Here is a 27,326-nt window from a genome sequence, read left to right on the forward strand (position 1 = left end):
ATTACTCGTGTGAGCCACCACGCTGGCTGTTTTGGCTTTTTGAGGCTCTTTGCAATTCCGTGTTAATTTGACGATAGACTTCTTTATCTGTGAAAAAGACAGTTGAATTCATGGTAGGGATTGTGATGAATCTGCGTATAATGCCTTGAGTAGTTAGCATTTCATTGATGTTAAGTCTTTCTACCAATGAGCAGATGTCTTTCCATTTGTTTAGGTTTTTTTTTTTTTTTTTTTTTTTTGAGACAGAGTCTTTCTGGCTATAGTGCTGTGGCGCAGTCTTGGCTCACTGTAACCTCAGCCTCCTGGGTTCAAGTGATTCTCCTGCCTTGGCCTCCCGAGTAGCTGGGATTATAGGCGCCTGCCACCATGCCTGACTCGTTTTTGTATTTTTAGTAGAGACGGGATTTTACCACGTTGGCCAGGCTGGTCTCAAACTCATGACCTAAAGCAGTCCACCCACCTTGGCCTCCCAGAGTGCTGGGATTACAGGAGTCAGCCACTGTGCGAGGCCTAGGTCTTTAGTTTCTTTCAGCTTTGTAGTTTTCATCTTGTGTCTAACTTCTTGGGCTAGATCTGTTACGAAGTATTTCCTTTAGCTCTTGTAGCTAACTTGTATGTTTTTTGTTTTCTAATCCATTTTTTATTTTATTTTATTTTATTTTTTTATTTTATTTTATTTTATTTGAGACAGAGTCTCGCTCTGTCGCCCCAGCTGGAGTGCAGTGGCGTGATCTCGGCTCACTGCAAGCTCCGCCTCCTGGGTTCCCACCATTTGCCTGCCTCAGCCTCCCGAGTTGCTGGGACTACAGGCACCTGCCACGCCCAGCTAATTTTTTGTATTTTTAGTAGAGACGGGGTTTCACCGTGTTAGCCAGGATGGTCTCGATCTCCTGACCTCGTGATCCGCCCGTCTCGGCCTCCCAAAGTGCTGGGATTACAGGTGTGAGCCACTGCGCCCTGCCTTCCATTTTTTTTTTTGTTACTGGTTTATAGTGTGTTAAGATTATATGTGGTTTATAGCCTGTTAGGAGCATTAGTGTTTATGTAATTTTTTATTTGTGATGCATTACTTGTCATTTTTCCATTTTGTACTTTATTTTCCTTTTTTTCTTCTTTTTGAGACAGAGTTTCACACTTGTTGCCCAGGCTGGAGTGCAAGCACGATCTCGGCTCACTGCAACCTCGGCCTCCTGGGTTCAAGTGATTCTCCTGTCTTAGCCTGCCGAGTAGCTGGGATTACAGGCATGTGCCACCACGCCTGGCTGATTTTTGTGTTTTTAGTAGAAAAGGGATTTCTCCATATTGGTCAGACTGGTCTCGAACTCCCGACCTTAGGTGATCCATCTGCCTTGACCTCCCAAAGTGCTAGGATTACAGGTGTGAGCCACCGTGCCTGGCCTATTTTTTTTTTTCCTCCTGAGCTCATATTTTTCTTTTGGTTTAATAGTTTTCTCATTTAAATCTTACATAATATTTGGAAGTAATTCAGAAGCTATCCGGTTTTCTGCTGGCTGTGGTGGCTCACGTCTGTAATCCCAGCACTTTGGGAGGCTGAGGTGGGTGGGTCATTTGAGGTCAGGAGTTAGATACCAGCCTGGCCAGCATGGCAAAACCTTATCTCTACTAAAAATATAAAAATTAGACTGGTCCTGGCGGCTCACTCCTGTAATCCCAGCACTTTGGGAAGCCGAGGTGGACGGATCACCCTGAGTTCCAGAGATCGAGACCAGCCTGGCCAGCATGGTGAAACCTTGCCTCAACTAAAAATACAATAATTAGCTAGGCATGGTGGCATGCACCTGTAATCCCAGCTACTTAGGAGGCTGAGGCAGGAGAATCGCTTAAACCTAGGAGGCAGAGGTTGCAGTGAGCTGAGATCCAGCCATTGCTCTCCAGCCTGGGTGACAGAGCCAGACTCCCATTGCAAACAAAACAAAACAAAACAAAAATTGGCTGGGCATGGTAGTATTAGCCAGTAATCCCAGCTACTTGGGAGGCTGAGGCAGGAGAATCACTTGAACCCAGGAGACTGCAGTGAGCCGAAATAGCACCACTGCACTGTAGCCTGGGCGACAGAGTGAGACTGCCTCTCAGAAAAAAGAAACCTTATTCAGTTTTCTTGATTTTTATCTCACTTTTACTATTTTTTATTAGCAGATACTACTGTTTTTAAAAAATGTTTCTTTTACAGCCATGAAATTAGATGTTTCCTTAATTTTCCTTTCAGTTTGTTTGAAAGGTTATTTTTATTATTTTCAGGGTTCAACACCTTTTTTCTCTAATTCTTTAATATAAACATATATTTTGTTTGGTATTGCTTTGATAAAGTTTGGGATTTATCTACTCTCCTCATTTTCTCTAATGTTTTAGAAGTGTTCTGTGTTACGCATTATCTGCTTCTTCAAACTTTATATATTTTTTGGTCTTGAGTTTGGAATGTGTGTTTAAAGTTTATTTTCTTAAATTCCTAAGACCTTTAACATACCTAACATTTAACACATCTCTTTATGTTTGTGAATAATTTATCTTTTGTCTCCCCATTAGATTATGAAGTCCTAAGAGCATCTATTAAGTGAATGAATAAAGGAATGATAGCAATTATTCTGTTTCATGCAGATAAATAACTTCTTAATGATTTTTCCCTTTTTTAGACCTTGCATCGAAGTGGGAGTTTCATCAATTCTCTGTTGCAACTAGAAGAACTTGGATTTCGTAGTGGAGCACCCATGATTAAAAAAATAGCTTTTATTGCTTGGAAGAGTTTAATAGATAATTTTGCTTTGAATCCAGGTAATATTTTAACAATTTTGATTTTCTATGAATTCATTTTGCTTAAAGCAAGACAAATGAAATTTTTCTGTTTTTTTGGATTTTAAGTTGAAATTAAGCTACTACTGAATTATTTTCATTTTAAGGGAACAGTAATAAATTTGTACTGAAAATAGAATTCACATACTAGGCATTGAAAATCACAAATATAAAATCTGTTTTACAGTATTTCAAAAACTGAACAAAGTGAAAAATAACTTTGTGGCTTCCTTTATTTATTTTATTTTATTTTTTATTTATTTTTTATATTTTATTTTATTTTTTATATTTTATTTTTTATATTTTTATATTTTATGTTATGTTATCCTATCCTATCTTATCTTATCTTGTCTTATCTTGTCTTATCTTATCTGGGCAAGAGTGTGTCACTCTTGCCCAGAGTGACAGTGTGTCACTCTTGCCCAGGCTGGAGTGCAGTGGTGGGATCTTGGCTCCCTGCAACCCACGCCTCCCAGGTTCAAGCGATTCTCCTGCCTCAGCCTCCCGAGTAGCTGGGATTACAGATGCCTACCACCATACCCAGCTAATATTTGTATTTTTAGTAGAGACAGGGTTTCACTATGTTGGCCAGGCTGGTCTCGAACTCCTGAACTCAAGTGATCCACCCGCCTTGGCCTCCCAAATGCTGGGATTACAGATGTGAGCCACTGCACCCAGCCTGTTTGTGACTTTCTTACGTGTTAGCTCTGAATTGAGTGCTTTATGTATATTTTATTTAATCATCACAATAGACCTGAGATGTAATTATTAGTCACTATTTTAGAGAGATTGAGTAATTTTCCAGAGGTCACATAACCAGTAGATGATAGGAAACAGTTGTGATTTCCATGGAATAAAAATATCAGTGACTGATGGCCTTATTTCTTTCAGGATTTCTAAAAGAGTACCTAATAGTGGTTGAATATTGATATTTGGAAGTCATTCTTTTTGATTTACTACTTTAACCTTACCTTCTTATTGTCCAGTGGAGTTTTATGATAATATATTCACAAGAAAGAATATTTAGCCCAAAACTGGGTTAGTATGAGTACTTAACTAGGTGGTAGTTAATCTTAGTTTTAATTAATACTGTGCGTTTACAAGAACTGCTAAGTAATGTTGACTTGTTATCCTATATTTTTCCTGCCAAAGACCATTATTTATCTCATTTTTTCCTCCTTTTAATGTTTTGTATTGTGATTATTTGCATTAACTGTAATTACATTTTTTGTTGTTGAGACAGAGTCGGAGTCTCGCTCTGTCGCCTAGGCTGGAGGCAGTGATGCAATCTCAGCTCACTGCAAGCTCCGCCTCCCGGGTTCAGGCCATTCTCCTGCCTCAGCCTCCCAAGTATCTGGGACTACAGGCGCCCGCCACCATGCCTGGCTAATTTTTTGTATTTTTAGTAGAGAGGGGATTTCACGTGTTAGCCAGGATGGTCTTCATCTCCTTACCTTGTGATCCGCCTGCTTCAGTCTCCCAAAGTGCTGGGATTACAGGCAAGAGCCACTGCTCCTAGCCCTTTAATTACTTTTATTTAAAATACTGGTACATATATTTTGGGGGTATAGGTTTTTTTTTTTTTTTTTTCTCTCTTAGGGTCTTATCCTGTCACCCAGGCTGGAGTGCAGTGGCATGATCATGGCTGACTGCAGCCTTGACCTCCTGGGCTCTAGTGATCCACCTCAGCCCCTGAGGTAGCTGGGACTACAGGCGTGTGCCACCATGTCTGGCTAGTTTTTGTATCTTTTGTAGAGGCGGGATTTGACCATGTTGCTCAGGCCACTCTCAAACTCCTGGACTCAAGTGATCTACCTACCTCAGCCTTCCAAAGTGTTAGGATTGCAGGTGTGAGCCACTGTGCTCAGTCTACTATAATTTTAAATTGAAATTGTAGCTTATTTTTATGTTTATGAGCTGGCATGTATTTGGGTCTAACTGTAAACCCAGAAGTAATGTTTGGGACTACAATCTTTCGGAATTAAGTTAAAGCATAAAATAAGAGTAGTTTAAAGAGGGTAAGTTAAAAATAAGTTCAGAGCTAGGGAATCCACGACTAATACTGTGGATCCAGGAAGTCATCAAGGAATCAGATGACTGCTTTTGCTCTGCCATCTTCGATTTGTCTTAGTTGCAGACAGGAAGGAGGGAAGGTAGAACAGGAAAGACTTCTTCACAGCTGAGTCACCTATACCTAGAAATAACCTTCTGAGAATCTTATATACATATCCACTTAAATTTTACTGGGTAGAATGGCTCAATGGCCGACTAGAAAAAGTAGTCAAAAACTGGGCATCCATCACTGTCCTGTGTAAAATCAGAATTTGTAATTAAAGGAGATTGGTTTATTGCATGGTAATTAATCTCTGCTATTGTAGATATATTATTATGGAGCTCTTCTCATAAATAGAATAGAGGCCAGGCGTGGTGGCTCATGCCTGTAATCCCAGCACTTTGAGAGGTGGGCGGATCACCTGAGTTCTCGAATTAGAGGGCAGCCTGACCAACATGGAGAAACCCCGTCTCTACTAAAAATACAAAATTGGCCGGACATGGTGGCACATGCCTGTAATCCCGGCTACTTGGGAGGCTGAGGCAGGAGAATCGCTTGAACCCTGGAGGAGGAGGCTGCAGTGAGCCGAGATGGCGCCATTGCACTCCAGGCTGGGCAACAAGAGCGAAACTCCGTCTCTGAATGAATGAATGAACGAACGAAAAGAATAGGGGCCCCCAAAAAGTAAGTGTCTTGGACTGGATAAGTTGTTCATACAGTGATCTGCCTTTATTTTCTTATAGAACTGTTAATTGAAATAGCTAAATGGCAGAGTAGTTGTAACAGACATTGTTGAGTGACATTCTACCAAATACATGGCCTGACTGAGTCCTTTCCAAGTCTGTTTGTTTGTTTGTTTGTTTATTCGGGACGGAGTCTCACTCTGTTGCCCAGCCTGGAGTGCAGTGTCACGATCTCAGCTTACTGCAACCTCTGCCTCCTGGGTTCAAGCGATTCTCCTGCCTTAGCCTCCTGAGTAGCTGGTATTACAGGCGCCCAATGCAACACCCATCTAACCTTTGTGTAATTTTAGTAGAGACAGGATTTCACCATGTTGGCCAGGCTGGTTTCAAACTCCTGACCTCAAGTGACCTGCCCTCCTCATCCTCCCAAAGTGCTAGGATTATAGGCGTGAGCCACCATGCCCAACCCTTTTAAGGTCTTTTCGACAAGTTATTTTAGCACAGACTATGTCTTAATTTTTCATATCCCCAGTCTTACTCATTTGGCATAAATGTTTTGTCTGAAGATTGGATTTAATTTCTATGCTGAATTTTAACAATATGATTATTGTTAAGATAGGGCAGTCCTGAATCTGAATCTATTTAGATTTCAAAAATGTATTCAATCAGTGGCCCCAGTAGTAATGATTTTTGGTGAAATATATTAATAATTGATTTTTAAAATGATAGCCTTTTTTGACATAATGTAAACATGCTTCCGTTTCTTTGTCAAATGGGGATAATGAGAATGCTAAAGCAGCTAGGACAGTATTTCTCAAAGTTTTGGCATTTTATGCTGGATGATTTGTTTTTCAGGACTGTCCTGTGTGTTGAAGTTTAGTAGTGTCCCTAGTACTCTACCCATAAGATGTCAGTAGCATCCCCTCATTTGTAACCAACCTAAAGTATTTCCTGGTGGGAAATTGCCCCTGGCACACAGTATCTAATAAATACTACTTATTTGTTTTAAAATACATTTTTGCCTTATTTAGTGTCTTTGGTTCAGCGGTACTACAGTTTATGAAAATGCAAGTTTTGGGTAGAGCAAGGACATCCTGGGGATTTATTTTTTTAAAAAGTATTTTAAAATCTGTTCTCTTGCTGTGATAAAAGACTGTTGCATAGCTAATGTTGGAGTTAATCTTTAGCTTGGACGTCTCTTTACCTGTGTGCTTATTTTCTTTTAAGATATACTATGTAGTGCAAAAAGACTCAAGTTGTTAATGCAGCCTTTGAGTTCAATCCACGTGAGAACAGAAACTCTAGCATTAACAAAACTAGAAGTCTGGTGGTATTTACTGATGAGACTTGGACCTCATCTTCCTGCTAATTTTGAACAGGTAACATTACAAGTGTTGACTATAGCACTTTATGTTTTTGTTAATGTGTTCTTAAGTTCTTACCAATGTACTCTTTTAGTGTTATTTTTGCTATTTGTTAGCAGACTAGAACATATAAAAGATCTTCCAGTTGACTGGCAGAGAACTTAAATTCATTTCCCACAGGGATATTGTTCAATTGCTTGAAATGGAGCCTCTTTACCTGAAATGTTTTTATTTTTTATTTATTTATTTATTTATTTTGAGACACAGTCTTGTTCTGTTGCCCAGGCTGGAGTGCAGTGGCACGATCTCGGCTCACTGCAGTCTCCATCTCCTGGGTTCAAGTGATTCTCCTGCATCAGCCTCCCAAGTAGCTGGGACTACAGGCACACGACCACACCTGGCTGATTTTTTGTATTTTTAGTATAGACAGGGTTTCACCATGGAGGCCAGGCTGGTCTCACACTCCTGGCCTCAAATGATCCGCCTGCCCCAGCCTCCCCAAGTGCTGGCTTACAGGCATGAGCCATCACGCCTGGCCCTGAAATGTTTTTAAATCAGCAAGTAATCAAATACTCATTCTTACTCTTCAAGCATTATGATTTTAAAAAGAGGCTTTTTTTCCCTAGAGGATTTGGAATATAATTGAGAAGAAAACCAGCATCAGTGAAATAGAAATCAGCCGGGCATGGTGGCTCACACCTGTAATCCTAGCACTTTGGGAGGCAGTGGCAGGTGGATTGCCTGAGCTCAGGAGTTCGAGACCAGCCTGGGCAACATGTTGAAACCCCATGTCTACTAAAATACAAAAAATTAGCTGGGTATGGTGGCACGTGCCTGAAGTCTCAGCTGCTCGGGAGGCTGAGGAGAATTGCTTGAACCCAGGAGTTGGAGGTTGCAGTGATCTAAGATCACGCCACTGCACTCCAGCCCAGGCAGTGGAGTGAGACTCCATCTCAAAAAAAAAAAAAAAAAAAAGAGAAATCAAGTGCTACACTGGGTAGTTATTTTTTGTTCCTCTGTTTTCTAGGCTGCATAGTGATAACCAGTGATTTAATCCTATTTGTAGGTTCTTTTTAATTGTTACGCAGTGATTTTATGAATTCTTCAGGATTTGCATATCCTTACTAGTATTTAGACATAAAGTTTAATCTTACCTAAACCTTTTGGGTTTTTTGCAATTATTTCCATCCTTGGTTTTTGAATTTTTTTTTTTGAGATGGAGTCTTGCTCTGTCACCCAGGCTGGAGTGCAGTGACGCAATCTCGGCTCACTGCAAGCTCCACCTCCCGGGTTCATGCCATTCTTCTGCCTCAGCCTCCAGAGTAGCTGGGACTACAGGCACCCACCACCACACCCGGCTAATTCTTTGTATTTTTAGTAGAGACAGGGTTTTATTGTGTTAGCCAGGATGGTCTCGATCTCCTGACTTCGTGGTCCACCTGCCTCGGCCTCCCAAAATGCTGGGATTACAGGCGTGAGCCATGGCACTTGGCCTGGTTTTTGAATTTTTTTTACAGTTAAAAGGAGCAGCTCTGCTAACATCTTTCTCATTTCTTCACTTATTTTGGATTTTGGGGGTATATTTTACTTATGCATCTATAGTCCTTATGTTTTATGTAAATAGCTGCATAGCAGGGAATGCATTCTTGGAAAGGAGGACTTAAGCCATTTTTATTCAGTTCTTAATTTTTTAATATATTAAGAGTTTTAAATTTTATATAACATGAAGTAATTGAAGATGGGTATTGTCAATAATGTAGTTTGGATCATAATGAATTTTCCAAATTCTACCGTTTTAAGGGTCCAATAGGCTAATTATTTGCATTTGTCCAATACATTAATTGGAATAATTTATTTGGTAACTACAGGTGACTGGTACTAGGATGATGTTCCAGAGTTTTAAAAAGTTTAAATTAGTCTATCAATAATGTATACAATTCAGATGTTTATGTATATAAACAAATTTAGGTAACACACATTTAGGGCAAATACAATTGTAATAAAATGTTTATATTTTTTCCAAATTTCATTTTTTAGCCTGTTTGTGCATGGAAACAATCTGTAAAATGGAATATATTAAGGCTCCATTTAATGAAATTTATATTATGTGAGGCTTTTAGAAACTGTGACAGATAATATAGTTTATAGATCGATGTTTTCTCTTTTACGCCATAGGTTTGTGTGCCTCTGATTCAAAGTACAATAAGCATTGATTCTAATGCCTCACCTCAAGGCAATTCGTGTCATGTAGCTACATCTCCAGGTTTAAATCCTATGACTCCTGTACACAAAGGTAAGAGGTAGATATTGTTGGTTTTTGCTTTTTTAATCAGGCTTTGTTGACCTAGAACCATAGTTTTGAAGTAGGAAATAAAACAAGCTTTGAGAGGTTTTACTCAGTGTTTTTCGTATGAAACGAAGCACTTCATAATTTTTAGATTCGTTACCAAAAAATCCATTATGTCTTCCTGTTTTTTTTTTGTTTTGTTTTGTTTTTATGTTACTGAGTACTGTTGTAAGCACGTAGTTGTGGTTAGAAAAGACAGATGTATTTTCAGTACTTTATATGAGGTACATTACAAAAAAAGCCTCAGAGCAATTAACATGAAAGTCTGTTGGTTTTAGAACCGGAATCTTAGCACTATTAAAAACAACACATTGGCTGGGCGAGGTGACTCATGCCTGTAACCCTAGCACTTTGGGAGGCCGAGACCAGCAGATCACTTGAGGTCAGGCGTTTGAGACCAGCCTGGCCAACACGGTGAAACCCCGTCTCTACCAAAAATACAAAAATTAGCCGGGCATGGTGGTGGGCACCTGTAAGCCCTGGTACATGGGAGGCTGTGGCAGGAGAATCGCTTGAACCCTGGAAGGCGGAGGTTGCAATGAGCCGAGGTCATGCCACTGCACTCCAGTCTGGGCAACAGAGCGAGACTCAGTCTCAGAACAAAAACAACACTTCAGCCAGGTGCAGTGGCACGCACCTATAATCTCAGCACTTGGGAAGGCTGAGGCGGGAGGATCACTTGACGCCAGGAGTTTGATACTGCCTGTGCTACATAGTGAGACCCTGTCTCTACAAAAAATTAAAAAATTAGCAGAGCACAGTGACATCCATCCATCTATAGTTACGGCTACTTGGAATGCTGATGGGAGAATTGCTTGAGCCCAGGAGTTTGAGATCTTAGTGAACTATGATTATACCACTGCACTGCAGCCTTGGCAGTACAATGAGACTCTGTCTCAAAATCTTAGCAGTTATAGTGTCTCTTTATGTATATCATTGAAAGACAGTTATTTCATATGTATTATTTTATATTTGCCATCTGAGTCTTAAAAATTTCTGTTACTTGGCCGGGCACGGTGGCTCAAGCCTGTAATCCCAGCACTTTGGGAGGCCGAGACGGGCGGATCACGAGGTCAGGAGATCGAGACCATCCTGGCTAACACAGTGAAACCCCGTCTCTACTAAAAATACAAAAACTTAGCCGGGCGAGGTGGCAGGCGCCTGTAGTCCCAGCTACTCCGGAGGCTGAGGCAGGAGAATGGCGTGAACCCGGGAGGCGGAGCTTGCAGTGAGCTGAGATCCGGCCACTGCACTCCAGCCTGGGTGACAGAGCGAGACTCCGTCTCAAAAAAAAAAAAAAAAAATTTCTGTTACAGAATACCTGCATATTAATATTTCAAGGTATGGATTAATGCCTGAGACATTTAAACTCTGGTTAAAAGTTTCATTGAAATGAAATATATGCATTTGGGTAGCTAATATAAAATGAGCTTGTATGACTTACCCTTTCTTTTTTTTCTTAAAGGTGCTTCCTCCCCGTATGGAGCCCCGGGAACCCCCCGAATGAACCTGAGTTCGAATTTAGGTGGAATGGCCACAATCCCTTCCATTCAACTTTTGGGACTTGAAATGTTGCTTCATTTCTTGTTGGGTCCAGAAGCCTTGAGTTTTGCTAAGCAAAATAAACTTGTGCTGAGCTTAGGTATTTAAATATTTTAAGAATAGTTTTAATTACTAAAACAGTCCAGGACTTATTGCATTGGGGTGAGGAGAGGTGTTATTTTTTCACAGCCAAAATATTTTATAGTTGTGTATGAAATAAATATGAATCTTTTTTTATAGAAAACACACCTACTTAATAGACGTTTTAAAGTTTTATAGTGAGAAATGTATTTCGTAAATCTGTTGTTTTACATAATTATCTTTTATTCTCCCCCTTTCAGAGCCACTGGAACATCCCTTAATCAGCAGCCCTTCTTTTTTTTCCAAACATGCAAATACACTTATCACTGCTGTTCATGATAGCTTTGTTGCAGTTGGAAAAGATGCCGCCGGTAAGAGAATTTGATTTATTATTTGCTCAAATGTGTGTTTAAAAAGAAAAAATAGGCCAGTCACAGTACCTCACACCTGTAATCCCAGCACTTTGGGAGGCCGAGGTGAGTGGATCACTTGAGCTCAGTTGTTTGAGACCAGCCTGGGCAACATGACAAAACCCTGTCTCTACAAAACACACAAAAACTAGGTGGGCGTGTTGGCAGATATCTGTAGGCCCAGCTGCTCGGGAGGCGGAGGCATGAGAATTGCTTGAGCCCAGGAGGTGGAGGTTGCAGTGAGCCAAGATTGTGCCACTGCACTCCAGCCTGGGTGATAGAGCAAGACTTAGTATTAAAAAATAAAAAATAAGATAAAATAGAAAATATTTATATGGTGCCACCTACTGGCCAGATTGTGCGAGAACTTTACATATATTCATTTAATTTTGGCAGTAACGTTCCATGTTAGTTCATTTTACAAATGAGGAAATTGGGTAATACAGGAAATACATAAGTTGTGCAGAGTCGCTTGTAAGTGGTAATACTGTGTCAGGCTCTATGGCTTTAGTATCTGTACCTAAACTCCTGTGTTATATGGCCTATCTAATAATGAGGAAAGGAAATTTCAAAAATTGTTTGCTGTTGGAACTGGTTGGAAAAAGAATCACAATGAATCACATAATTTTTTTTCTGTTGGTTGTTAGATATCTTTCTGAATCTCTGTGAACAATCTTTGCCTCAAAAGTAGTGGGCATTCAGTTCAGAAAAGAAAGATAATAAAAAAAGATAAAGCAGTTACCCTTAGTTATACAATTCAGTGTTAACATGTTATAGTTGTTTTAAGGAACACATTTATGGCTGGACATGGTAGCTCATGCCTGTAACTCTAGCACTTTGGGAGGCTAAGGTGGGAGGTTCGCTTGAGTCAGACCAGCCTGGGAAATGTAGTGAGAATGCTGTCTTTACAAAAAATAATAATAATAATAATAATAGTAATAATTAGATGGGGGTAGTGGTGTGTACCTACAGTCCTAGCTACTTGGGAGACTGATGTGGGAAGACTGCTTGAGCCCAGGTTGTTGAGATGACAGTGAGCTATGATTGTGCCGCTGTACTCCAGCCTGGACAGAGCGAGACCCTATCTCAAAAAATAAACATATTTAGTTTCTACAAACAAAAACGAAGTGATAGTGTTTTATAAACTTACTACAGGGCTGAATATCGTGAGGAAAATTAAATATTGTTCAATTTATTTCTTTAGTGTAAGGAAGTAAAGGGAGAGTGTTAGTCATAGTACATAGTCATATGTACTTTATTTAAAATACTCAAGTTTATTTTGTTTGACAGATGTGGTTGTCAGTGCTATCTGGAAGGAGCTAATTAGCTTGGTGAAGTCAGTTACTGAATCAGGTAAGCACTATTAACACTGATCAAATGATTTTTTTTTTTTGAAACAGGTGGTGATCAGATGATTTTTATAGCATCCAGTGAATTATTTGGCAGTATATAAAATGTATTTTAAAAGTATTTCTTGTATTACCATAGCTTCCAGGCTTTAATTTATAGTTAATGCTTGAACAACACTGGGGTTAGATGTGCTGACCCACCATATGGTTGAAAGTCTACATATAACTTTTGACTCCCCGAGAACTTAACTACTGATAACCTATTATTGGTTGGAAGCCTTGCTGATAACATAAATAGCTGATGAACACATATTTATATGTTATGTGCATTATATGCTGTGTTCTGTGTTCATTAGCAATATAGTAAATTAGAGAAAAGAATATTAGGAAAATCATAAGAGAAGACACAGTCATTAAGTGGAACCAGGTTATATCCTTGTCTTTACGTTGAGTACACTAAGGAGGGAAGAGGAGGGGTGGAACTTGCTGTTTCCGGGATGGAAGAAAATCTGAATATGAGTGGACTCATGCCGTCCAAACCCTTGTTGTTCAAGGGTCAACTGTACTTACTATTGTTGATTTAGAAAATAACAAATTTTTACAGCTTTCTGTATAGTCATCTCTAAAATTACATACTTAGAAATACACCCTTCTAGCCGGGTGCGGTGGCTTATGCCCGTAATCCCAACACTTTGGGAGGTCAAGGCGGGTAGATCACCTGAGGTCAGGAGTTTGAGACCATTCTGACCAACGTGGAGAAACCTCGCCTCTACTAAAAATACGAAATTAGCCAGGCATGGTGGTGCATGCCTGTAATCCCCAGCTACTTAGGAGGCTGAGGCAGGAGAATCGCTTGAATCCGGGAGGCGGAGATGGCGCCATTGCACTCCAGCCTGGGTAACAAGAGTGAAACTCCTTCAAGAAAAAAAGGAAATACACCGTTCTCGACCGGGCGTGGTGACTCACGCCTGTAATCCCAACACTTTGGGAAATTGAGATGGGTGGAGTTTGGCACAACATTGTGCCCCTGTACCCCAGCTTGGGTGACAGAGCAAGACAGCTCAAAAAAAAACCAAAACAAAAAAAACTACACCCTCCTTTTTGCTTTTTGATAGGTAACAAAAAAGAGAAACCAGGTTCTGAAGTTTTGACTCTCTTATTAAAGTCTTTGGAAAGCATAGTAAAGTCTGAAGTATTTCCTGTATCAAAAACGCTGGTAAGTATAATACCCATATGTTGGACTTTAAAAACCATTTTCTGAAGTTAAATTTTATATCGAAGATAGTTTGGGAAGACATTTTTTATATCAAGCATTCATCAGCGGTTTAGTCCTGTTGCAGTAGGTGCCATTCTATTAACTACAGAGTCATTCGAACCCTTTTTAATAAAGTGACTATAACAACAGCCACAAAAGTCTTCAATGTGATAAGAAAAAAATACCTGCCGTACAGAGAAAAACTAGGGTAAAGGACAGGAAACTTAAACTGAAGAAACTCAGATGTCCTTTAATTTTACGACAAGATTGCTGAAAACCACTAATAGTTAGCTGGTACTTTGTTCTAAATTAACTGTTTTTAACCAAGAGAATGACTTTGATATTAAAACACATTTTTTTTTAACCCGTGTAGTACAGGAAGAAAAGTGAATTGGATATGATTTTGATGATATGAGCATCTCAGAATAAGCTCTGATGGAACAAACAATACCCTAAAATTCTGATTTTGTTTCCTTTATGTACTTTGACAGTTACTTGTTCTGTGGCAGTATAGCATAGTGGTTAGTCGCAAGGGCTCTGGAGCAGACTAGGTTGAATACCAGCCTAACTATTTATTAGCTGGGTAAATTTGTGCAATGTATCTATTCCCTTGGCTTTGCCTAACCCCATATGTAAAGAGGGAATGTAGCAGTAGTTAAAGACTAAATGAGTTGATACATGCAAAGTACTATGGGCCAGGAACAAACTAATACTGTCTATTATTATTAATCTGTTTCAGATGACAGTATGTGAAAGTGTGTTTTCACTGACGTAACTCTTTTATAACATTTAAGTTATGTAGTGAGTGTTCATAACAGTATATTACCACTGGGCATGGTGGCTCACACCTGTAATCCCAGCACTTTGGGAGGTCAAGTTGGGCAAACTGCAAAAATTAGCCAGGCGTGGTGACATGCCTGTAGTCCCAGCTCTTCTGGAAGCAGAGGTGGGAGAATCACTTGAGCCCACGAGTTTGAGGCTGCAGTGAGCCAAGATCGTGCCTCTGCAATCCAGCGTGGAGAACAGCGAGACCTTGTCTCAAAAAAGAAAAAAACTAGTGTGATAGTATTTTTGGAGAGCAATTTGGTAGGCTCAGTCAGTTTGATTTAGCAATCTTGGACCCAACTATTAGTTAGCAGTGTTTGAATATTTGCTTTGGGTACCAGTATAATTAATTGCAGAATTTCTATTAGTAGTATAAAAAAATATAGAAATAGTCTCGAGGTCCCTTAATAGAAAAATGGTTGACTAAATAATGGGCACTCATATAGCAGTATTTTTCTATATTGATGCAAAAACTCTGTAACAAGGTAAAATGAAGGTTAGTTGCAGAGCTTAATATCATTAGTGATTTACATTGTAATGGCTTTAATAGTTTAAAGGAATGTGTGTATATAACCGACTGCCCAAGAAGTTGTGTGTTTTTCTGTGTACTTACATATACAGAAATTTAGAAGGTCTAGGAAAATAGACTCTGAACTGAAAGTATTGATTATCCCTGGAGATTAAAGACTTTACCTGCTTTTTATATTTCTGTGTTTGAACTTTTAAAACGGATGCAGATATATTCATGTTAGCGAATGAATGTATTTGATCTTTTTTAACTAAAGAGATTATATTTACGTTAATGAATGAACATTACTTGTAATTGTTAGAGATATAGTTAACACTCAGATTTTTATTAGATAATATTTTTATGGCTAATTTACTGTAAAACCTTTTATCTCTCATAGGTCCTCATGGAAATTACAATTAAAGGACTTCCTCAGAAAGTATTAGGTTCACCAGCATATCAGGTTGCTAATATGGATATTCTTAATGCAAGTATCTTAAATGTAATATGATGAAGATTGGCGAGAAACATTTATACTTCCTTTATTTATTTATTTATTTATTTATTTATTTATTTATTTTTGAGACAGAGTTTCACTCTTGTTGCTCAGGCTGTAGTGCAATGGCACCATCTCCGCTCACTGCAACCTCCGCCTCCCAGGTTCAAACTATTCGCCTGCCTCAACCTCCCGAGTAGCTGGTATTACAGGCACGTGCCACCACGCCTGGCTAATTTTGTATTTTTAGTAGAGACGGGGTTTCTCCATGTTGGTCAGGCTGGTCTTGAACTCCTAACCTCAGGTGATTCCCCCGCCTTGCTCTTACAAATGCTGGGATTACAGGTGTGAGCCACTGCACCCAGCCATATTTCCCTTTTTTTTTTTTTTTTAAAAAAAAGGATAACCTTATGTAAAATTCTGAGAGTATTGGATTTGAAGTATATTGACCAAATTAAAGGAAAAACTGATAGTTAATGTAAAGAATTAAATATGCTGCTATGTGAATGAAGAAACTATTTTCCTGGATTAAATAAATGGCTCCAAAAGGAAAGTTTCCTATTTGTTTATATACGATAATAGTGTTGGTTACTGCCACAAATATTGGAAGCTAATGTAAAATGCACTTAATATTTCTAGGATGTAGGCATTGGGATTCCAGTAAATTTTAGATTGATGTTCTTTTTATATCTGAATCTCATCATTCTTTGATTTTCTGTGTAGAGTAAACAGCTATGATTAGACTTGAAGAGTTTGATTTTTTTTTTTTTTTTTTTTTTTGAGATGGAGTCAGGCTGTTGCCCAGTCTGGAGTGCAGTGGCGTGATCTCGGCTCACTGCAACCTCCACCTCCCGGGCTCATGCCATTCTCCTGCCTCAGCCTCCCAAGTAGCTGGGACTACAGGTGCGTGCCACCCTGCCTGGCTAATTTTTTGTATTTTTAGTAGAGACGGGGTTTCACCGTGTTAGCCAGGATGGTCTCGATCTCCTGACCTCGTGATCCACCCGCCTCGACCTCCCAAAGTGCTGGGTTTACAGGCGTGAGCCACCACGCTTGATTTTTGTGTGTAGTTAATGGAAATAATTTTATTAACATGGTTGTCATACCTTAAGTAATGCCAAAAGTTAAATTTGTCATGCTAAAACAATTTTATTTCTTAAATAACCGATTATAAAAAACAAGTGTTCTATTCTTTGTAACTGAGAATATTGGCTTCATTTTCTCCTTCAGGGAACTCCAGCTTTGTTCTTAATTCAATTAATTTTCAACAATCTCTTGGAATGTGGTGTATCAGATGAAAGGTAAGTTTGTACTTTAACTTGAAACTTTGTCTTGGAAAGGTTATGTAATGAATGAGATTATTTATGTACTATTTCCTAAGTTTCTTTAAGACTTTTTTTTTAAAAAAGACAATTCATTAACTTTTTGTCGGTTATTTTAGAATTTTGTTAACATTAAATTAATATATTCCTGCCAGAAAGTTGATGCATTGTTTATAATTTTTTCTTCAGGTTCTTTCTCAGTTTGGAATCACTTGTAGGCTGTGTTCTTTCTGGTCCAACTTCACCACTAGCTTTCAGTGACTCAGTTTTAAATGTTATCAATCAAAATGCAAAGCAGTTGGAAAATAAGGAGCATCTCTGGAAAATGTGGAGTGTTATAGTCACCCCATTAACTGAATTGATTAATCAGGTATGAAATAAATCTACATATTTTAGATAATATACCTTTTTTATTTGTGCAATTGGGGAAATGAATAGTAAGTGAATTTGAATAAAAGATCATAAATATTTTTTCTGGTGGAATTTGCAAAGTTTGTATTTATTTTATTGCATTTCTGCCTCACTGGTAAAGAAACTATAACTTAATGGGGACTAATCAGTTTCATTTTCTTTAGCAGTGATTATAAACCTAGAAGGCTCACATAGATGTAAAATCTTGTATCTTGGGTTCTTTCAGTAGTTTTATTAACGGAATAACAGTGGTTATCTTGACTAGGCTGTATATTCCCCCAGTTAAGCCACGTTGGTGATTACCTCAAAGCCATATAGTATTTCCTTAAGTCAGGAATCTATTGAGAGTTGAATAATCTGTGTATTTAAATACTTAAATCCTTACGTTTACGTATTTAACCGAACTGGGAATAGTGACAGGCTGTGCAGCACGTTCTGTTTATGATTTGTCAGCCTCTTTGTCAATCATTAAGTGGGAATATGCATTCTCTGGGCTAATAGTGCTGTAACTCAAAAATGAAATAACTTGAAGGAATTTTGTTGTTGTTGTTGAGTCGGAATCTCACTCTGTCACCCAGGCTAGAGTGCAGTGGCACGATCTTGGCTCACTGCAACCTCTGCCTCGTGGGTTGAAGCGATTATCCTGTTTCAGCCTCCCGAGTAGCTGGGACTACAGGTGCGCGCCACCACGCCCAGTTAATTTTCATATTTTTAGTCGAGATGGAGTTTCCCTGTATCGGTCAGGCTGATCTCAAACTCCTGACCTCAGCCTCAGCCTTCCAAAGTGCTGGGATTACAGGCGTGAGCCACCGTGCCCAGCTTCTTATATTATAGTTACCTAGCCCTTATTTTGGCTACTCAAACCAGCACACTATTCTTCTGGAAGAAAAGTCATTTACATTCTTTTTGGTTTTTGTTTGTTTGTTTGTTTTTGTTTTGTGATGAAGTCTCGGTCACCCAGGCTGGAGTGCAGTGGCACGATCTCAGCTCACTGTGAGCTCCGCCTCCTGGGGTTCACGCCATTCTACCTCCTGCCATAGCCTCCTGAGTAGCTGGGATTACAGGCGCCTGCCACTATGCCCGGCTAATTTTTTTCTTTTTTCTTTTTTTTTTTTTTGAATTTTTGATTTCGCCATGTTCACCAGGATGGTTTTGATCTCCTGACCTCGTGATCCTCCCGCCTCAGCCTCCCAAAGTGCTGGGATTACAGGCATGAGCCACCGCGCCTGGCCTACGTTCTTAAATAGCTTCCCACTGTTAGAACGATCACAGAGGCCCTTTTTATTGTATTAGTTTTTGCTGGAATGCTGTGTATGTATAATAGAAGACTTTGGAGTTGGCTCTGGGAATCTCTTTTAGAATGTATAGTGCATAATTTCCCCAGGTTGCTATTAACAGATTACAGCCACTTGATGACTTAAAACAACAGGGATTTATTCTCCCTTAGTTCTAGAGACCAGCTATCCAAAATCAAGGAGTTGGTAGGATTGGTTTCTCCTGGAGCTCCGAGGCAGAATCTCTTCATGCCTCTCAGCTTCTGCTGGTTGCTGGCAATCCTTGACCTTCCTTGAGTTGTAGCTGCATCACTTGACTATGCCTCCATCTTCCTGTGGTATTGTTCTCTGTGCCTATCCAAATTTTCCTCTTCCAGAAAAGACTCTGTTCATTGGATTGGGGCTGACCCTAATCCAGTAGGACTCCTTCTGAACATCTGCAAAGACTTCATTTCCAAGTAAGACTACATTCATAGGTTCCAGGGGTTAGGAGTTAAACATATTTTGAATCTCATCATTGAGGGACACAGTTTTGCCCACTTCTTATAAATAAGTTATGTTACTACTTAGGATTACAATTAAGATGGTAATTTGTCTAACTTCATTATTTTTCTTGTTTTAGACCAATGAAGTAAATCAAGGTGATGCCTTAGAACACAATTTTAGTGCCATCTATGGTGCATTGACTTTACCAGTAAACCATATTTTTTCAGAACAGAGATTTCCAGTGGTAAGGCATTGTAAAGTATTGATTTCTAAGGGATTTTTACTTTTCTGAAAATATTACTTCATCCTTTATAATCAGCTTCCACAATGATTTTTCTTTTTTCTTTTTTTTTTTTTTGAGACACAGTCTCGCACTGTCATCCAGGCTTGGAGTACAGTGGTGCAATCTCAGCTTACTGCAACCTCTGCCTCCTGGGTTCAAGCAATTCTCCTGTCTCAGCCTCCCAAGTAGCTGGGACTACAGGACCATACCACCGCGCCCAGCTAATTTTTGTATTTTTAGTAGAAATGGAGTTTCACCATATTGGTCAGGCTTGTCTTGAACTCCTGACCTCAAGTGGTCCACATGCCTTGGCCTCCCAAACTGCTGGGATTACAGGCATGAGCCACTGTGCCTAGCCCACAATAATTTCTTTTTTTTTTTTTTTTTGAGACGGAGTCTCGCTCTGTCGCCCAGGCTGGAGTGCAGTGGCCGGATCTCAGCTCACTGCAAGCTCCACCTCCCGGGTTCACGCCATTCTCCTGCCTCAGCCTCCCGAGCAGCTGGGACTACAGGCGCCCGCCACCTCGCCTGGCTAGTTTTTTGTATTTTTTTAGTAGAGACGGGGTTTCACCGTGTTAGCCAGGATGGTCTCGATCTCCCGACCTCGTGATCCGCCCGTCTCGGCCTCCCAAAGTGCTGGGATTACAGGCTTGAGCCACCGCGCCCGGCCAATAATTTCTAAAATAAGACTTGTTTATGACTTTATTATTAGCTTAGGAGAATGATGAAGGACGAGACAAGTTCTTTTGAATCTTTGATAAGTTTTGGCATCATGGCCTTATTTCCTCTCTTCAGTTAGATCTCTGGGGTGTGGGGGAAAGGTTATGACTTTGTGTTAGTCTGTTTTTTATTTTGAGACAGAGTTTCGCTCTTGTTGCCCAGGCTGGAGTATAGTGGTTCAATCTTGGCTCCCTGCAACCTCCACCTCCCGGGTTCAAGCAGTTCTCCTACCTCAGCCTCCTGAGTAGCTGGGATTACAGGCGTCTGCCACTTTGTCTGGCTAATGTTTTGTATTTTTAGTAGAGACGGGATTTCGCCATGTTGGCCTCGAACTCCTGACCTCAGGTGATCCACCCGCCTCGGCCTCCCGAAGTGCTGGGATTACAGGCGTGAGCCACTGCGCCTGGCCGTTAGTCTCTTTTGTGACACATTAAATGTTGCAGTGTTTTTAAAAGATGTATTGATTCCAGAAACTATTTGATACATAGGTATATATTAACAGAACTTCTTTTTTATTGTTATTGGTAGGCCACCATGAAGACTTTACTTAGAACTTGGTCAGAATTATATAGAGCATTTGCTCGTTGTGCTGCTTTGGTGGCAACAGCAGAAGAGAACTTGTGCTGTGAGGAACTTTCTTCCAAGATAATGTCCAGTTTGGAAGATGAAGGCTTTTCTGTGAGTTTGTCCTGATGCTACCTTTTTTTGTTTGTTTTTAAAGGATTCTTTTCAAGTAAATGGAGATAACATTTGTGAGCTATCACTTATTACTGCTTCTATTTATATGTGACAAAGTTGATGTTGAAAACAAGTATGTGTAACAGTTTTGTGTCTTTGGGCTCTAAGGTTCATGTTTTGGGATCATTAACAGTGAACATCTTTTACTATACGTGTATCTGCTTGTGCTTGTGTTTTTCTAGATTAACAGTTCAAGGGCCTTGCTGTCCTGAACCTCACTTTCTCCTCTCATATGTATCTGTTAGATGTTTAAATTCAATCCCTTTGAAAGTTTGTAGTCTTAGAAAATATAAGTCTCTTTTCTCTTTCCTTCCCTCCTCATGGAAAGGACAGCTGTTGGGAACAGATTGATATGTGTCATTCCAGAATAGACCTCTTTCTATTTACACATGTCATTTGTATATTGATACTTGCATATGCATATGAATACGGTATTCTTGGCAAGGAAATCCTTATTGCGAAGTAATTATGTAACTTTTCGTAAAACACTGTCTTGGCTCCATTTCAAGTCAATCCATATAGCTCTATTATTTCTTTCAACTGCTGTCTAGTATTCTGTAGTATGATTGTACCATTACTTGGAATTCTATTATTTTTTAAATTTTTTATTACTTTTTGAGATGGAGTTTCACTCTGTCACCCAGGCTTTATTATTTTTTGAGATGGAGTCTCACTCTGTCACCGAGTAGCTGGGATTACAGGTGTGCACCACCACGCCCAGCTGATTTTTGTATTTTTAGTAAAGATGGAGTTTCGCCATGTTGGCCAGGCTGGTCTCAAGCTCTTGACCTGAGGTGATCCACCTTGGCCTCCCAAAGGGCTAGGATTACAGGCGTGAGCCATTGCACCTGGCCTGGATTTCTGCTATTTTAAGGACATTTTGGTTGTTTCAATTATTTGTTACTGTGTATAATCCTGGTAATGGCCTTCACACAGAAACCATTGTTTTTCCATGCAGATTATTGAAATGATATTTGTTGTGTGTGTTTTCTCTACATCTTATATCTAACACATAATTTAATGAGGAATAAAGGAAAGTAAAAATAACAGTTCTTTTTTCTTTTTCCCCTTGAGACAGAGTCTCACAGTGATTGTTGGGTATAGTAACTACACACCTATAGCATGTTTGTAGCTTAGGAACAACAGACTATATAGGTGTGTAGTAGGCTGTATCATCTAGGTTTGTGTGAGTACCCTGTGTTCTCACAAGATGAAATTGCCTAATGACCCATTTTTCAGAATGGATCTCTGTTAAGCCATGAGTGGCTGCACTAAATGTACTGTAAGCTGTGGCATATGTTACATAGAATATATGGGAGTAACAGTCATTTTTTCATGTTGCTTACTCTTGTTGAATACTGTCCCAGTACTTGAATATGTCTAACAGTGATATTCTCTTCTCTAGAATTTGTTGCTCGTGGATAGAATTATTCATATTATTACTGTAATGGTTGATTGTATTGACTTCTCACCATATAATATTAAATATCAGCCCAAAGTTAAATGTAAGTATGTATTTTTTAACCTTTGTTTATCCAGTATTTTATAAGCACTACTTAACTTTGCCAGGGGAAGTCCTAATACCTTTGCCACCTCATTTTAGTAACTTTTGATCATGTTTAACCATGTTAGTTACTATGCTGGGAGCTTTCGTACATGTACTCTCTTTTTTCTTTTTAATTTTCAGATGCTGTGTATCATTCTCTTATCTCTATCACACACAAAATGTCTTTACTCCTTTTTACAACACAGAAAGATAAATACTATTCTAATTAGAGATTGCCTAATGGTACAAATGGTTTCACTCATTCCATCTGGTATGAAGGATTATCTGGACAAGAAACTTAGACATAACTTAAAATGTTTTTATTTGCAAGCCTTGTTTAAAGTAATCATTGAATTGACATTATAATTTTAAAGAAAACAATGGGATCTGTTAATTGGTTATTTTTTTCCAGAAATGTTACAAAAATTTAACTCATTGTTTACCTGAAAAATGGTAAATGATTAAAATTGGACAATTGGGATCATAACAAGTTTTGTGTGATTTTTTTAAAAACCATATGCCTTGGTTAGTTTTAAGTTATTTTGTAGCAAATAGTTTTTAAAATCTGCTAATTGATTGAAGTCAAATATATCCACCTGCATTTATATGTTCATACCATATAGGTAGTGATAATCTGTCATTAATGAAAAATGTTAGTTGATGTTGAGATATATTATTTCTTATTGTTTAAAGATTAGGAACATAAAATTATCTACCAATAAGATCTGCCATTGATGAGTTTTCTAAAACATTCTTAGAATCTTTTTTGGTTTTTGAATTTTTACTAAGTAGCAGTATGGAGTAACATTTTAAGCTCCTGAAGTATATTTTAGGTCAGAGCATCCCGGCCTGAGTCCCGTAGAAATATAGGTTATAGATGTTCTTGACATACTGATCTTAGCTCTCCTCTTGGGCTGACCAGGACCTAATCTGATTACCTCAGTGTGTCAAAAATAGGCTTATCTCTGAAAACCATAAGTATACCAAGATTGTATAACAGATAATGTCAGAAATTATAAGCCACCAAAGTTTCATAGAGACATAATTTTACCTATGTTGGTACTTCTGAAATTAGATTTAACTGAATATCCAATTCAGGAACTATAAGGCCACAGTTACAAATGTCTTTTCCACTCCATGTCCATGCAAAACAGAGCCAGAGTTCCTCTTGCTGTAAAATTCGGGTAATGGGGAGATTTTTAAAAGGAGTTGAGAAGAGGAAACAATATTAAGACTAACCGAAAGCAAATTGTTATCAGGATCGCCTTGGGATTTTTTTTGGTGACTTACACTGTGATGATTTCAAATTTAGAGAAATATTGCAAGAGTTTACGTGGAAACTTCGTATTCATTTACTCAGCTTCCTCAGTTAACGGTTGATTGCATTTATCTTATCTGCTCCCCCCTTCCCCAGAATATACATTTTATTCTTCCCCCCCCGCAAACCGTTTGAAGGTATAGTTTTAGGCAAGTTGACAACCTGTAACAGTTCCTCAGTCTTGTCTTTTGTGTCCTTCAAAAAGCAACTTTAGGCCGGGTGCAGTGGCTCATGCCTGTCATCCCAGCATTTTGAGAGGCCAAGGTGGGTGGATCACCTGAGGTCAGGAGTTCTAGACCAGCCTGGTCAACAGGGTGACAACCTGTCTCTACTAAAAATACAAAAATGAGTGAGGCATGGTGCGCACCTGTAGTCTCAGCTACTTGGGAGTCTGAGGCAGGAGAATCTCCTGAACCCAGGAAGCAGAGGTTGCAGTGAACTGAGATCATGCCACTGCACTCCAGCCTAGGCAACAGAGCTACACTCCATCTCAAAAAAAAAAAAGCAATTTTACTTTCTTAGAGTCTTTCAATCTGGGATTATCATATTTCTTTAAGATTAGATTCAGGGTCCATTCATTTCTTTACCGGAGTGCCACAGAAATAATGCTGTAGTTCTTTTTCAATTCATTATTTTCCCATTACTGGTGATGTTAACACTTGCTGTTTGTTTGAGGATGGCATCTGCCAGGTTTTCCACTGCAAGGTTAATTACTACTAACTGTGGCACAATTACTTGTTTCTCTAGATAAACTTTCATTTACTGTCTAATATAACATGGATTATGCTATTTATTCCTCTTTCTGTATTTGTCTCTACTGTCTCTAATAGTGAGAAACCTGGTTTTTGTTACCCTCAATGTATTTACAACTTGATCATTCACTTGTATGTAACCAGTCTCCTGACATATGGCTGTCACCTCACCTCAACATTCTGTCAGGGGATATCTGGATATAGTTTTTCAATGTACATTAATGTCTGAGAAATTGATTCCAAGGAGAAAGATCAACTTCCTTTTAGTAGCAACATTTGTTTTTCATGTTACCATATGAGATTAATTTTAATTTAGAAGCATTCATTTTCTGTTAAATTTGAGATCTCGTTCCTTAAAAGAACGGTTTGAGAGAAACAAGTAATTTTGGAATGGGTATATTTTTTGGGCAAGAGCTATGTGGGTTTATTCTTCTAGGTAGATGTTTACAGAGGGATTAAAGATACAAAAGAAAGACAGTACTTTTAGACGGGTGGATCACAAGGTCAGGAGATCGAGACCATCCTGGCTAACACGGTGAAACCCTGTCTCTACTAAAAAATACAAAAAAACTAGCCGGGCGAGGTGGCGGGTGAGGCTGAGGCAGGAGAATGGCGTAAACCTGGGAGGCGGAGCTTACAGTGAGCCGAGATCCTGCCACTGCACTCCAGCCTGGGTGACAGAGCGAGACTCCGTCTCAAAAAAAAAAAAAAAAAAGAGACAGTACTTTTAGGACAAATATTTTTCTTTAAATCTAGGAAACAGGCAGTAGACTTACTGCATTCTTTCTCAGCTTTGCATCTCTGACTTGTTCAATGTTATTTGTAGGGATCAATGTACTATAGATGAGCAAGGAAATGGTCCATCATTCATGGTGGAAATTTTTTGTTTTTAAAACTAACTTTTAAAATTTAAATTTGGAACCTATCTTACGTAATTTAGTACTTTCTTGCATATTAGTTGTTGAAATTTTATGAAATGTAAAATAAAAGTTTGAGATGCATTTTATAATTCCTAAGAAAAAATGGACTTGTTTTTCTGAAATTCATATTCATGATCCACCAACTAGTTTTCGTCTCCCATTCTCATTTGTAAAGATAATGTTCTAGTGATACTTATCCATTAATGGTACATTATGTTATGATTGGTTTGGGGTGTTAGTCAACAAATGGACATGTATTTGATGTATCTAACTTTGTTTGTTTGTTTTTGTTTTTGAGATGGAGTCTCACTCTGTCGCCCATGCTGGAGTGCAGTAGCGCCATCTCAGCTCACTGTAAGCTCCGCCTCCCGGGTTCATGCCATTCTCCTGCCTCAGCCTCCCAAGTAGCTGGGACTGTAGGCGCCCGCCACCATGCCCAGCTAATTTTTTTTGTATTTTTAGTAGAGATGGGGTTTCACCGTGTTAGCTAGGATGGTCTCTATCTCCTGACCTTGTGATCCGCCCGCCTCAGCCTCCCAAAGTGCTAGGATTACAGGCATGAAGCCACCGTGCCCAGCTGATGTATCTAACATTTAAATGTGAGCTATACATTGTAAAAGTGGACAGTGACCCTATTTTCAGTTTACTTGAGTTTTTAATTCAATTTTTGTTTTTAGCACCACAGAGACCTTCAGATTGGTCCAAAAAGAAGAATGAGCCCCTAGGGAAATTGACTTCTTTATTTAAACTTATTGTGAAAGTGATCTATTCTTTCCACACTCTGAGCTTCAAGGAAGCACATTCCGATACCCTCTTCACTATTGGCAACTCAATCACCAGCATTATTTCCAGTGTACTTGTACATATTTCTTTGCCTTCTATGATCCGAAAAATATTTGCAACTTTAACAAGACCTCTCGCATTATTTTATGAAAACTCAAAGTAAGTATTTTGGGCTAAGTAGCTTTGAATTAAATGTATACAATTTAAATATAGGTCGCAACTTTTACTTTTTAATCAGCTGTGTTGTAGATGGTAGTCTTGACAATTTTGTGGAGAGGGTAATAAACTATACTTTTGTTAAAAAGAGAGTTCAAGTAATATAGAAATATGAAAGAGAAATTGGAAGTCTTTCTGTTTTGCCTGTTACTTTCCTTTCCCTTTCCTTTTCAATGCTTATCTTTTCAGAATTGTTTATGTAAACAAGCATACCTATTAAATGCATGATAGATAGGAAAGCCTACTTGACATGCTGTTTTGCAGTTAATTATATGGTATGCACTTAATACAGTTGGCTGTTTGTATCCATGGGTTCTGCATTCATGGATTCAACCAACCCTGGATCGAAAATATTTGGAAAAATTAAAAAGAAAAATAATGCAAATAAATACAGTATGACAATTATTTACATTGTATTAGATATTATAAGGAATCTAGAGATGATTTAAAACCTGGGAGGATGTGTTTAGGTTACATGCAAATACAACTTGTTTTATATTAGGGTGTTGAGCATCCATGGATTTTGGTATCCTGGCAGGAGGGTGGTCCTGGAATTAGCCGCCACCACAGCCAGCTAATCCCCTATGGATACTGAGGGATGGCTATCTCTGTACCATATACACAAAAATCTCATTTTTAAAAATGTCTACACGTGATTCTGTTAACTTTTTACCCAATTTCTGACTCTTGGACATACATGTTTTTCTAGTATTTTCCCTCATAACAGTTGAACATTATACGTAAATCATTGCCCACATTTGCCGCTATTTCTGTAGAAAATTAGTAAAAATGTTGGTTCAAAGGGCATACACATTTATGTTTCTGAATTGCTCTCC

General features: G+C 38.9%; 1 protein-coding gene across 7 annotated transcripts in view; it reads left to right on the top strand.

Annotated features, from left to right (window-relative positions):
- Window positions 1-27,326, top strand: part of LOC105492666 (replication timing regulatory factor 1) — an 82,206-nt gene that overhangs the window by 16,190 nt on the left and 38,690 nt on the right. For 6 of the 7 annotated variants that reach the window (XR_003020661.2, XR_003020660.2, XM_011759908.3 and 3 more), the window contains 14 exons: window positions 2,652-2,790; window positions 6,772-6,923; window positions 9,084-9,201; window positions 10,721-10,897; window positions 11,139-11,249; window positions 12,579-12,641; window positions 13,753-13,853; window positions 15,626-15,712; window positions 16,952-17,022; window positions 17,233-17,413; window positions 19,351-19,458; window positions 20,746-20,895; window positions 22,361-22,460; window positions 26,169-26,433. Coding sequence is in view for 5 of the 7 variants with exons in the window: in XM_011759908.3 (XP_011758210.2) it covers window positions 2,652-2,790; window positions 6,772-6,923; window positions 9,084-9,201; window positions 10,721-10,897; window positions 11,139-11,249; window positions 12,579-12,641; window positions 13,753-13,853; window positions 15,626-15,712; window positions 16,952-17,022; window positions 17,233-17,413; window positions 19,351-19,458; window positions 20,746-20,895; window positions 22,361-22,460; window positions 26,169-26,433 (1,823 nt within the window). In the remaining 2 variants the exon portion in view is untranslated. The remainder of the gene's footprint in view (window positions 1-2,651; window positions 2,791-6,771; window positions 6,924-9,083; window positions 9,202-10,720; window positions 10,898-11,138; window positions 11,250-12,578; window positions 12,642-13,752; window positions 13,854-15,625; window positions 15,713-16,951; window positions 17,023-17,232; window positions 17,414-19,350; window positions 19,459-20,745; window positions 20,896-22,360; window positions 22,461-26,168; window positions 26,434-27,326) is intronic. The other variant, XM_024796271.2, reaches the window with a different exon arrangement.

This window comes from Macaca nemestrina, chromosome 11 (genome assembly GCF_043159975.1).
Source record: "Macaca nemestrina isolate mMacNem1 chromosome 11, mMacNem.hap1, whole genome shotgun sequence".
NCBI lineage: Eukaryota > Metazoa > Chordata > Mammalia > Primates > Cercopithecidae > Macaca > Macaca nemestrina.